General features: G+C 28.7%; 1 protein-coding gene across 2 annotated transcripts in view; it reads left to right on the top strand.

The window, feature by feature from the left end:
* LOC107362976 (plasma membrane calcium-transporting ATPase 3) overlaps positions 1-14,216 on the top strand; it is a 35,794-nt gene that overhangs the window by 11,246 nt on the left and 10,332 nt on the right. For both annotated transcript variants that reach the window (XM_015930134.3, XM_015930135.3), the window contains exons 5-6: positions 9,941-10,180; positions 10,584-10,706. In XM_015930134.3, the coding sequence (XP_015785620.1) occupies positions 9,941-10,180; positions 10,584-10,706 (363 nt within the window). The remainder of the gene's footprint in view (positions 1-9,940; positions 10,181-10,583; positions 10,707-14,216) is intronic.

Raw genomic sequence — 14,216 nt, 5'->3', positions numbered from 1 at the left:
AAAACCCAACTTTCAGCTGATCCAGCAAAACCCAATAACCCGCAAAATAGTTTAAAACCAAAAATCTTTAACCTTTGTAAATGTGATTAAAATTGCTTCACCACTAATTGCCATAATTTGGGTTCAAGTTAATTGTCTTGTTTGTCTCATGTAACATTAATTACCGTTACCTTAACAATTTTTAATATACATTTGTAAAGTTCAGCCAAGCATGATTCCGTTATAAAACATTAATCTCTGAGTTATAATGATAGTCGGTTTTGTGGATGAGTTGATGAAAAGTTAATAAAAAATCAAAGGTAAAAGGTAAAATGAACCTGAATCTGTCAATCAATATTTAGCTAATAATCATTTAGCCAGGAATCACAATTCACCTTTAGTTTCATTATTATATTCAAAGTAATTTGAGCAACTTCTTGCCATCTTCAATTGTTTCACTTGAATTATTTGCTTTTCATTTTTCCATCTTTTCTTTTCACCATTTTCATCCTTTTCTTCATCTTCATAGCCTCAAGTCTTGGCATCAATTTGTATCCCTTAGGAAGTCTTATTGATCCATCATGAAACACTTTGAAGTTGATCAGGAAAAAAAAGATAAAATGCTTTCCTGATGAATTTCAAGATAAAAATGAAATTATCATTTTTTCGTTTTTTTTGAAACAATTCTCTTTATATTCTGAATGGATATAATTTTTTTTTGCATGGGTGAAATCAAATGAAACCGATGAAACTGATGAAACTCGTGAAAATCTCCTTCAACTTCAACTCTTTTTTATTAAATGATCCAACAGATACTCTGAGTTACTTGTAATTATATTAGGGTTGAAAGAGTTTTCCCTTGTTAGTTAGGAACCATTGATGTTAATTATGATTAATGTTTCCATCATTAACAACTGTATTGCTAAAGTTGCATTAATTTGTGGCTTTTTGATGGCCTTGTTCATCTTTCTAATGGAAATGATGACCATGATGATATTCACAATTAACCATGCAATCACCTATTATAATTGTCCTCAATTCATTGATAACTGGTTAATGCAAAATTTTAATCTTCATTCATGATTATTGACCAAATTGTCGATTACAATACAAAACCAAATTAACCCAAAAAGACCAGATTATGCGCAATTGCTCTTTACCATTCAAACTCAACATTTTACTTCAAAATTTTTACCAATTTCAATCAATTTAGAAAAATTAAAAATCGAAATTAAATTTTAAATTTTCTTCAAATTGATCCAAAGCATAAAAGCTGGTCAATTTGTTATGAATGCTTATTAATTTGTTATTCAACATCAAATTGATTGAGACATTCAAGACTCGTTGATGTATTTAAATATTTGTTTATTGACTGGAAAACAATTGTAATTGTTGGCTTTATTTTGTGTATAAAATGAATGCAAATAAGACGCTTTATTTGGATGAATTTTCATGTAAATTTATTTGGGCCAAAACAAAAAGGTTTAAGATGGTGACTATGATGATAAAGTTAATAGTGAAAGTAAATTTAATAGCAAATTTAATGGTGAAATTGATTTATATGATTGCGTGACTCCCAGTGACTTGAATGTGGTTAGGATAGGAAAAGAAACCTTGCCCTTTTTATCATTCCCATTTTGCTGTGTTTTTCTTGCTCATGATAACCCAACCCAACATGAACTGAATAATATTAACCATTATCATGATTCAAATTACCTTTGTACAATCAAAGGTTACCCAAAAATATTAAACTTATCAATTATTTTACACATTGCAAGAGTTGAGCAAGAAAAATGGTTAACTTAATCAACTAGATTTTTCTTGAATATAATTAGGTCCACCCAACAATAATTATAACCCGATAATTGTGCTCCATATTATTGATGATTCAGTGTCCATGTAACTGTCAATTTTCAATATCAAATGAATTTGAAAATAGTAAACAAAATTAGATCAATGATTAAACTTGAATTTTCCTTGACGGTTAAACAATCAATGAAACAATTACAATTGAATCTAGTCAGCAATCGATCTTTTGTTTTAACCAGAAAATTGCGTCTCGAGCAAAATCTGGTTTGTCTTTTCCCTTTTAGTACAAAAAATGACAATTTAAATATCTTTCTATTGCTAAAAATAGAAATTAAAATCAATCGAAATTCGTAAAATTATGGAAAATATTTCAATCGAAAATCTGATCAAACTGATTAAACATTTAGCTTTAATTATTGTCAGGGTTAAGTTAACAATTAAAGATCAGCTATTCATTGATCGACTGAAAAACCTCCGATTTTGTTCCCAACCTTTTAAGCTGTAAATGTAACCACAAGTGTGATCAACACATTAGTTTATCGATCGAACATTGAATATAAAATTATCTGAATTCATTTTTCATTGTTTGTTTTGAAGTCTTTGATATTTGACTGTTTTCAACACTAAAATTTGTATTATTTTGCCTCATTTTACCCAAAAATTGTGTTTAATTTAGCAACAGACTATTTATGAATTATTATTGCTATTTTATTGCTGGTTTAACCACGCCTAATACAATATAAAATTTACTTGGATTAAAAGGGAAAGTTATAATTCTGGAAAAGCACGCCAACTGATGATGGAAATGCTCATTTTCACCAGAAATATCATTTTTAATAGAAGAGAAAATATGGGAAAAGATGAGCGCAAATGTTGAATCTTTCATTTATCATGCTAATGTTCAATTTACTTTGAAAATAATATTTTCTTTCTCTGGTCAGTTATTTTATCCAATTTGATAACCTCAATCAAGATGTATCAATTTCAATCAATAAATAATCTTCAAGTTAAAGAAGCCAGAAGCCAACCTCAAAATGAAGTTTCCTGAAAAGAAAACAATAAATTTTCAATCAACATTCCCATCATGATAAATTATTAACCAACATTTCATTATCAAACTCCAGACAAAATCCATGAATAGCAATTTCCAAATTAAATATTGACAATATTTGACCGAAAAAAAATATTGAAATGAAATTCACTGACAAATGAATAACAAAATGATGATTCCTTTGAAAGAAATGACTGAATAGATTTTCATTATTAACCAAAATTTTCACCGAATGTTGATCCATGAAAATATTATCAATATCAATGTTCCCATGTAAGACATTTAACCTTTTGAATCCTTTGATTCAATATTAAATAACCTTGTCGATAAGTCCCATTGTTTACCTTAATAAGGTTTCATTAAATAAATCTATTATTATTTATATACTTTTCAATGAAGTCAGACAGAAACAATGAATTCGGTGAAACAGATGAAACGATATCACAACTGAATTTCATTTCTCGATAATTGATCAATCTTGCATTCAACTTGTTTCGATAATATTTAATAACTTGTTTCTCGACTTGATGATTATATTGAAACAAATGTTATAATCTTGACTCGAGTTGTGCCTGAAGCAAAAGCTTTAATTAGATTACCGTTATTATCAACAATTAGATAACATTTGTTTTACGCTGTAGTTCAACTTGATAACCCAATGAGCCTTTTTAATTTGATTATTATTATATTATTAAATCAATTAATCTTTTACCCTGAAAAAAGGAACCTTTTTCACTTCATTTCATCTGCTTTTCTCCTCTCATTTGGTTTCCCTTTTCTGTTGCTGTGTAACTTGTCAAATGTCAACTTGTTATAAATTATCATTCAGATTATTGTTTCAAGCATTATATTATTCAATTACATAGGAAGTCAATTCTGGTGTAATCTCATGATGAGTTCCGCAATTGATGATCAACTCACAGATTATTTACAATCTCAAAGACTGTTGCATCTTCAATCAGAGCAAGAATTTATATTTTGTTTTAAACTAAAAAATGATGAACAACTTTATCAAATTAGAAGTTCTGTTTGAAAAAAATTCTGATCTCGATTTGAGTTTGAGTTTGATTTTACTTGAATGATCCATGAAATCAGAGCTTTTAGTTGGTGAAATTATTCATCAAATGGTGAATTGTAAGAATCGGTTAAAGAATGGAGTTTGAAACATTCATTTGTGATTTTCATGGAATAATGGGATTTTGAATTTGAAAGATTTATCTTTTCATATTGTCAATGAAATTGATGTTTCTTCTTGTTATAGAAATGAAAAAATATCAACTTTTAAATCCATTTTCAAATTTAAATTTGCTTCCATTTGAAATGATCAGCCAAATGATTCATATGTTTTCAATTTGGTTGCATTTTTACTGGTGAAACCAACATTTTGTCTAGTGAAAATTGTCCATTTAAATGTGATTTAGATGATAATTTGGATGAAAAGTTAATCCATTTTCAGCCAATGACGTACTAACATGAACACTACTAATAAGTCTTGATTCGTTAAGTTATCCATCATAATCTGTTGAACTAGAAAAAGATTGTAATGATAAAGTTTACGATTAAAATATCGATTTTTGTATTTCAAATTGTTCTGTCAAAATTGCAGTTTTCATCATTATCATCTTTATTTCAATTCACTTTAACCATTTAACGTATTTTTTGCACTTTTTCACTCCCAGTTATCATTAAATGGATTCCATGTGATAATATGTTTAAATATTATTACCTTTTTTACTAGACTTTTTATTTACTATAATTTTTATCACAACTCAATTTAATAGCTTCTTTCAACCCAACATTAAACAGTAAACATTGAACAGTTTTTGGGTTCAAATGGGCTAAAATCTCATTAAAAGCAGCATTTTCACTTCAAATGTGCCAGCAAATTCATCAATTTTTGTTATCAAATCAAGAATACATTCCTTCAATACAAGACTTTCCGTGCACGAGACGCGTATAAACTCCAACAAAATATGAGAGTTATAATATCGATATATTATTTAATCATCGACGAGGGTACAATTTGAAAGTTATTTTTATAGTTCTCTAATCATCCGAACTGCTTGCGTCGTTATTTTGTACATTATCTTACTTTCGCAAGTTGCTAAAAGGCTCCTCAGCAAGTTAACATCTTGACTTCGACAGTCGGCTTTATCATTTCAGGATCATTCTCCTGGCTCAAACGTCGATTTGAATTCCGTTTTATTTCTTAGCATGTTTCAGTTTGCATTTGTCTCCATTTGCAACAGTCACAGAGACTTGAGTGATTTGATCTAATTTTATGCTTGAATCTAGATTCCAAATTCAGAAGTGAAATTCGCAATTCTTATAAAATGAGAAAACTTACTTCAAGTAAATTATCACGAGGCACATCGACATGTTTGAAATCGCAAAATTGTTCACCATTGAAATGGACTGTTTAAGTCAGTTTAGACGTCATTCTGAATTACCATGAGTCTTGTCGAAGATATAATTTTGTCTACCATTGAGAGTTGAAGTTTAGACATGATCCTAGTGGACCATGAGTGTTGTTTAACAGTTGATTAATTTAAATGTTGATATTAATAATAATTTGTTTCACCAGTCTAATGATTTGAAAAACATTTTAATGAGAAAATCTGTTCCATTATCCTTTTGTGTGTTCATTGAAATTGCAATTTCAAAAATCTAATTCAGCTTACATTAATCATGCTTCAATTGTTTCAAATTGTTATGTTAATGAGTGTACATAGAAAGACAAAAAACTAGGTTTAATCTTTGTCAGTTTTTTGTATTATGAAAAATGTTGATTGTTTGGCGAAATGTTTAATGAATATTGAAAGTTGATTGTCAGAATGATTACATTTAATAAGTCAATCAAAATGCAATTGAATAGTTAACAGAATGACAATTATTGAAATTGTTTTCAGTCCCTCATCAAAATACAGCTTTTGTTTTTCAATCATGCAAAGTTAATTTGCTAACAATGTGACAATCAAGTCAGTGTTAACATTTGACAATTTAACAAATGATAGTAAATTAAATTGCAGTTTAAAGTAAATAACTTTCAAATATATTCAAACTAAATTTACCATTTAAATGGTTCCAAGTACAATGTCCTCTCAAGTATAAATACATTATAATAATTATGGTTCAACATGAAAATGGTGATAAATGTTTTTCAATCATTTCAAGGATTAGCAATTGTTTTTACGTTATTAATGGTTCACTTGATTGTAAGTGAGTTGAATTTTAATCAGTTCATGGTCTCTCTTGATCCAATTGAATCGCTTTATAAGAAACTAAATTTTGTATTTCTAATGTTGCACTTTTTCCCAAATTTTACTTTATTTTTATCGTTGAACAATTTAATGTTTTCTCATGAAACCTTTTCGCCAATAAAAACATTGATCAAGTGAAAATTAATCGGTTAAACATGAAAAATGAGATTAAATTGTTATAACAATATTGAGCCAAAGTTTCATCTCAAGTGTCATTTAAATGTGATTTGAACCTTTTTTTACACAAAAATCATTTCTTGAAACAAAATTTTCTGTCCAATTTTTTGCTTCCATTTTTTGCTACCATTTCATGAAAAATAATGAATTATTCTTCTGGTTCTTTCAGTTTCATGTTATCCAATTTTCCATTTTCATCTGTTCAGTGAAACTTGATGATATTGAACAAAGAGAGACAAAATAATGCAGAATTGATCAATCAATAGAGTTGATCAAAAAGGTTAAACAAAAGCATTGCATTGTCATTGATGGAAAGCATTAATTTTCAATTTGAAATATTGACTTAAATTTTAATATCAAACCGTTTGACGATTTTCACGATTTGGTTAAAATGTTTCAAATTGATTCTTGAATATCAAGTGAAGCTATTTCATCTGATTATCCATTCAAATCTGATTCTTCTCAAGTTTCCCAAACTGTCTGTTTGATGAAATTTGAAAGCAAAATCTCAAGTAAACCATTTCCGATTGAAAATGTTTCCACTTTACTGTGTCAACCAAATGGATACAAAAAAAAGGAAACTAAAACTATACAAGAATATTGAACATTGAATGGTTTATTCATTGAAGATCAGGGAAAGAATCAGAGTTATTCAACTTTTACAATAAACTTGTTACTTCAATTGCTTTGTCCATTTGATTGGATAAAAGTTTGAAACATTTTCCTCTTACAACAAAGTGAAATGATATCATGAAACAATCTTATAACCTTTTGCTGTCCTGGGAGTTTGTCATTCCCAATTATCAAATATTAAAGAGCAACAAAAGCTCTATTAAAGTATTTCAGTTTTGGGATCAATTATTGTGGGCAAATAGTTGGTAAAACGATGAAATAAGCCTCAAGACGATTCTCTTCTAGATTATCGCAATTCCATGAATTTCATCAGTTAACTTTCACTTGTTATTACTTTTTCTTTGTTATCTAATATCTTATTCATTCAGTTTACTTTGAATAATATTAGATTGCCACTCGAGTTGACAAAAGGGTTCAACTTTATTGAGGTAAAAACTCGTCAAAATTTTATCTCCAGATTATCAAAAAGCATGGAAACTCTCTAAATTTTAATCGCCATTTCAAATTCTTTTTCATATTTACATTATTTATATTCAACTTTACACCTTTGTTACACCAAGTTTACTCAACGATTGATTTTTTTTCCAGTCGAGTTGCATTCTTTTCTTCACATTTTTCATGTTACCTCATGAAATTTATTTATATTTTCATCATGTTATTTCATTAAATTCATATCTTTTCCACTGATTCTTTTTGCATGGAAATTTTTCTCATTCTATTTCATCTTCTTAATTGTTCATTTTACTCACAATTTTCACTTGAATAACTTGCCCTTCACATGATAAATATGGGTTTTGATCAAACAAAACTTTTCTCTTCTCTCAAAATTATATTTAGTTTCAAATGAATTTCGAACCCTCATGTAAACACAAATCAAATGAAAACTCAATTCTTGTTGAAATTTGGAAATGAAAATTTCCAATCAATTTCAAGATTGATGAGATTATTTTGATTCATGAACTTGTCCAACTTTGATTGCTATCAACCAATTGCCATTGTTATCACCTATTATGTTAATAATGGAATCAAGATGAAGTCTAATGATGAACCGTGTTTCAAGTTGAACTTTGCTGATAACAAGATGGAGAAATGAAAATGTGAATTTCCGAACCGGAAATAATATTCCTTGGAATGATGATCCAAACAAAGTTGAGCTTTTTGTTATCATAAGTCAAAACTTTGGATATTCAACATTTTCTCCACTCTTTTTGTGTTCCCTTTTACATCATCATAATCATCAACATCATCTTACTGAACTTGACTTTTCATATTTATATAATGTTTTGGTGTTATTCATGGTATAAAAACTATTCTTTCCCATCTTCTCAGCATGAAACATGGTTTCACAACCATTATCTAGACTCTCATTCAGAGTATGAACACAGCGAACAAAAAATAAGTGAAAATAACAAGAAGAAAAATATTGATAAAAACTCTTAAAACTTTTTCTTTTTCTTTTCCTTATAACATGTTCATCTGTTCAAAACCCAAACTTATTCATGTTTCAACCGAAACTTCAATTAATATTATCTTCATGATAACTATTGTTATTGCCATAACATTAAGCCTTGAGGTGATTTTGTTTTAAACAAAAAAGTGGATAACTCATTAAATGTTTCGTGCTCAACCTTTTTTCACATAAATTGCAATTCATTATCAGAACTTTGTCAATTATTCAATTCCAACTGATTCAATTGATTCAAATGCTCAACTCTAACCTTTCATCTCCTGTCCTGGGAGTTTTCATTCCCAGTCTGTGGCCTTATGACATAACATTAGTCATTAAATTGTTGGGTCAATGGTTTCCATTTGTTTTAAAATTGCTTTTAAACAAAGGTTCAATTAAAATGTTGAAATAATATTTTCATTCAATTAACTATTTTAATCTTTAATTAACTTTTCAATTGGCTTTAAATTGTCACTTGAATTGTACCTTTTGTTTCAAATGTCAATCCATTAAATTGTTTATTGATCTCAATTTAAATGTAATAACTTTAAAGTTACCAACATTTCATTATTTCATCTCTTATTTTCATCCATTTTGGGTTTTTTTTGGGTTACAAAATTGATTTTTTTTCTTCCTCAATTTCCGTGACTTGAGTTTAGATAAATTTTGCTTTCCATTAACAATTTCCATCAGAATTTCTTTTCACCAAATGAAAGAAATTCTCTACCTAATTCTGATCAATTTGTCGATTCCTTTTAATGCAATCAATTTGGTCAAAATGACGATACTCAAAATGAATAATTTATTCAGAAATATCTTGATCATTGATTCAACCACAATCTCAACTGTTTATGCCAACACTTGATCAATTTAAATTGTTATTTTCCCATGAAATGTAACTATTTGTTTAACCCTTTATGATCAACAATTGAAGATGTTCCTATGGTTACTTTGATATACTTTTGATCAATAAATCATTCAACAAAATTCTTTAATCACAATTCGCCCGTTTATTTGGCATTTACTATAATTTTACTCTTAACCTTGGTCAAGCTCATTATGGATTGACCATAAAAAATGAGCTTAAAAGGCAAAATCAATGAATTTTCATATTCCTATTCATGTTAATAATAGCAATAATCAATATAACCATTGGAACTAACGATTGAAATAAACGTTTACATCAAAACATCACTTTTGTGTCTTTTGAAGATACAATTTCAACCATCAATTTAATGTTTAATAAATTGCTTTGATTAAATCGTCTAAAGATATCTTTTCCCATTCAAAGCCAAATTATAATTTGATTTTAATGAACCTTTCACATTAAAATCAATATTAAAAAGCTCATGAAAAATGATAACTCATGAATTAATGGTTGATCAAATTTTCATTAAACCTTCATTAAACCTTTCAACTCACATCAAATACCAGTTTCATAATTAATTTGGTGACCAATTACATTAAGTTCCCGGTTAATTAAGATTGAGAACCTTTTAAGACTTGACTCTTGATTTAATTGAAAACCTAAATTTCTCTCCATTCAATATCTTAATTGCATTTCCATATTTTCAATTGTTACAGGTTTACAAGAGCGCATTGAACAAGAGCATAAATTTGCTGTTGTCAGAGGCGGTGAAGTAATTCAAATACTGGTTAATGAAATTGTTGTTGGTGATATTTGTCAAGTTAAATATGGTGATTTGCTTCCAGCTGATGGAGTTTTAATTGCCAGCAATGATTTAAAGATTGATGAAAGTTCGTTAACCGGTGAATCGGATCATGTACGGAAAGCACCTGAAGTCGACCCTTTACTTTTATCAGGTAAAATTGTTTTACTGTTTCAATCATTTTCATTTTCATCCAACCCTAAAGATGTTTTCTGGTCCTTCCTAGACTTGTTCAAGTTGTTTTGAATAATGAATGTTTCACTTTTAATTAGATTTATTCAAATGACAATTTTAATCAAAAGATTTAACTCTGAATATTCAACAGCAACAACTTGATCAATAATTTCGAGTTTGTGGATATCATTGATTTTCAAATGAAACAAATGTCTTTTTCATAAATCTCTATCAATTTTGCTTTTGCTGATTTACTAAATGCTAAATTTAGGTTTTCATTGGGTGTGTTAGTGGAGCAAACTGAATCCACCCTTTGATTATAAATAGACTTGAAACCCACCTCTAATATAGTTCATCTTTTTGGTTATCATTTGTTTCTTTAGGAACCCATGTTATGGAGGGAAGTGGACGAATGATTGTAACAGCAGTTGGTATCAACTCGCAAGCTGGTATTATTTTAGCGCTGCTAGGCGCTGCTGATATTGAAGATTCAAATAAACAAAAAGGTAAGTCCAGAAAAGATTGAGATCTCAAGACAAAATTAACCTTTAATCTTCAAAACTCAAGACTTTCTTCAAAATTTTTGGTATAAACTCTGATTAATCTGCAAGTCGCTTTTAGTTTACAATATTTCTGAGTTGAATGTGCGATTTTTGTGTTTTCAAGTTGAAATTTCATTTTAAAACTGAATCTCTTTTAATCTTTAAAGTGTCGAGATCTGTTTTAAGCGAAAACTTGTGTTACAAAATTATTGCTATCATTTCGCTCTGAGAAAACAATGATTAATCCATGAAATCGCTGCTGAATCGACGATATATTGAAGGTTATTCATCTGACTTTGATGTTCACAATTGAAAAAACTTTAAAGCTTGATATTAACAGTCGTTGAATCAGCATCACCAAAATGTCGACTTGGTTCAGTTTACGTTTTGTTATCTCAACAGTTTCTGTGTCCATTTAGTAGCTTTTATAGTTGATTTAATCTCGTCTGAATTGGTGAAATAAGATGGAACAACTTTTATCATTGATGTTAATGATCATGAAAATGATGGAAATGGCATTCAGCCTAAAATGTCTTTTTTCATCAGTTGGAAAGTTAAAAGTCGCCACTCGAAAGTTCAGATTTCTTGCACTAACATTTATTGTATTAACCAGACAACAATAAACAACATCATCAAACTAAAAAAATAATTGCTTTTACAATGCTTTAGAATATGGATTCTGTTTTTGTTCCTCCACCCAGTTAGAAATGATTTTATCAGGAACCTGAATTCCTAGAAAGCTCAACCCATTTTGTGGCTCAGTAAAATCATGCTATCATTTGGTCATAGAATTTCTTAGAACTCTTTTCGTGTAGTCACCATTTTGACGAATATTAATCGTAAAGCTGTGATGATTTTTCGCGATTTTAGTTTAAGGTCCGCTCAGTTCGCGGAAAAAGTTCATGTCTTGACTTGAATGTTTGGATTAAATGGAGACAGTTGAAAACCATAGCTATTATTGTCATTTGATTGATTCAATTGTTTCTTTTACTTTCAATCTTAATCATCATCAGTCACCATTTTGAGTTTCACATGATAATTCAATAACTTTACTTGAAAGATATTAATAATAACTAATATTATTGCTCTTTTTTTGTTCCCTGTCATCCAGAATGATGATAATAAATAAAAATATACATTCACTATTTTTATACTTTGGATTTTCATTATTTTCACAATTCATTAAATGATTATCTTTTCATATTTCTTTGTCAGTGTATTATTATCATGACAATGACAATTTAGTTGAATTAACGCTAGTTAAATCGTCATCATTCTTACCCTTTAACCTTTCCTTTAATCATTATCTGACAACTCTATTATACTCAATATGATTGATTGTTGCCAGCATTAAATGGATGAAATGTCCGACCAATCAAATTAACAAGAAACAACAATTAGCTCAATTCAAAAGTTAACATTTATGTTTTAAATAATTTGAAAAGACAAGACAAAAAAAAAGATTGAAAACAAAATTATAAAAACAATTTATTTCACTTTTCTGTCAAATCAAGTTTCAACTGCAAATAATTGCTGTTAATTGTTGACATCAAGTCAAATGAATCTTTAAACGAAATCAATTTAAATATTAATTTTTGATAAACTGAAATGAACAGTTCGAGTTAGGAAAATGAATAGTTAATTGAATTGCTTTCAGGAACTCTTGAAGTCCCTGTTACATTGTAACTTTGATAGCAACTCTCATAATTCAGGTTGTTGATGATGTTGATGACAATATTGCTGTTGATGGTGATGATAAATCACGAGGTAAATTCATCAAAAACAGTAGCTTTTTATGTAACAAGGTGAATGTGGTTAACATGGGAATAACATTGAAGGATTATGAGATTGAATAGTTTCATTGAAATATACATTTACTCTGAACAGTTGTTAAATAGTTGGATAACAGCCTTTAAATGTCTCATTGTTTCTGATGAAGATGAAGATATCGTCTGAATCGTAACATGAAACCCAGTTCAACATTTGAGATAATTTTTACCATCAGTGAGGACAGAAAACGATTTCAACATGAGATTTTGGATGTTGGTGAAAAAGGATAAACATTTAGATGATAAGTTGGTTAACTTTATCCCAATGGAATAGTCTGGTTAATGGATTAAACCTGGTTCAATGAACTCACCTATTTGTGTCCTTAAACTGATACAAAACATGGCGTAACATTGAACATGGTTTTTACCTGAGAAAAGAAACAAAAGAATACAAAAAATTGTGTTGATTATTTCCAACTGGTTTCCTCAGTTAATCAGTTATTCACTGGATTCCCTGGGAAGATTCAATATTCAATATTTTCTGGTCAACTGTTTGGTCAATTATCTTGATTATAACCTTCAAGATTGTTTTACTTTTGACTCAAATGAAGTTTCTTGAAATGTTTCCAACAATTTTGTCATGAAGTTAAACTGATCATTTCCATCATGTTAACAGAATTTCTCTGTTTTAGTATCAATTTTGAATTATCAATGTTTCTTCGAATCATCAATAATTCATCAATTTTCTGTTTCAACTTTTCATCAAACATTCATTTTTCCAGTTACATGATAATCAATTCTGTTTACATTGAAAGCCATGCTTATGATGCTCTTGGTGTAAAAAGTGAACACTTTTTGAAAGCTTAATTTGGTTCAAGTTTAAAGCACAGAAAATTGATTTTTAATAGCAAAATTGAGCTTAAATTTGCGATTCATTTTCATCATTTTCTCAAGATTGATTAACATGACAATTGGATTGTACAGTTTCAACAAGATTGTTCAAGATTCTTGCGATTTCATGATTGCTCCAGTTTTGGAGTCAACAAGAAATAAGCTTTTGTTTTACCTTTAAATCGGAAAATCAATCGATACAAGATTAGAATGAATAGATTTGCTGAAGATCACCGGATTTTCTGAGTCAACTTCTGCTTCTATTCAAGTTACTTTCATCTTTTCATCTTCTTATCTTCATCCTTTTTCCTTATCCTTAGTCAACATAATCTTCATCTTCATCTCTATTCATCTCTATTCATCAAACAAGTAATAATTCACAAATAGTGAATCCAGTTGAATCGCTATTTGAAACAATGAAATATTTTCTCGCTTTTTTTGCTCTCATCTTTAATTGCTTGTTACTGAATCAACATTCAATTGTAAATCACCTTTTAATCCCTGGATTACGTTAACCTCAGTTAATCCAAAATTAGTCGCTAATATTAACATTAATCATTTTTTATCAGCAAACAGTCGATTTGTCAAAACAAAAAGGTTTACAAATTAATCAACTGTTATTAACTGGTAACCAATTTGGTAACTCAATTGAAATGTTTACTTTTACCAATCAAAATAAATATTTAACCTTGTTATGATTAATACTTGTTAAATGACTATTTAATCATTTTTAATCACCTTTACCATGATTTATATCCTGATAAATCTTCACCAATAAATCCATTGATCATGCAATGAAAATACGTTAATCATT

The sequence above is a fragment of the Tetranychus urticae genome, chromosome 3 (assembly GCF_039701765.1).
Source record: "Tetranychus urticae isolate SD_2017Ah chromosome 3, NJAU_TeUrti_SD_1.0, whole genome shotgun sequence".
Classification (NCBI taxonomy): domain Eukaryota; kingdom Metazoa; phylum Arthropoda; class Arachnida; order Trombidiformes; family Tetranychidae; genus Tetranychus; species Tetranychus urticae.
The sequence above is the reverse complement of the archived record's forward strand: the minus strand, read 5'-3'. Positions and strand labels throughout refer to the sequence as shown.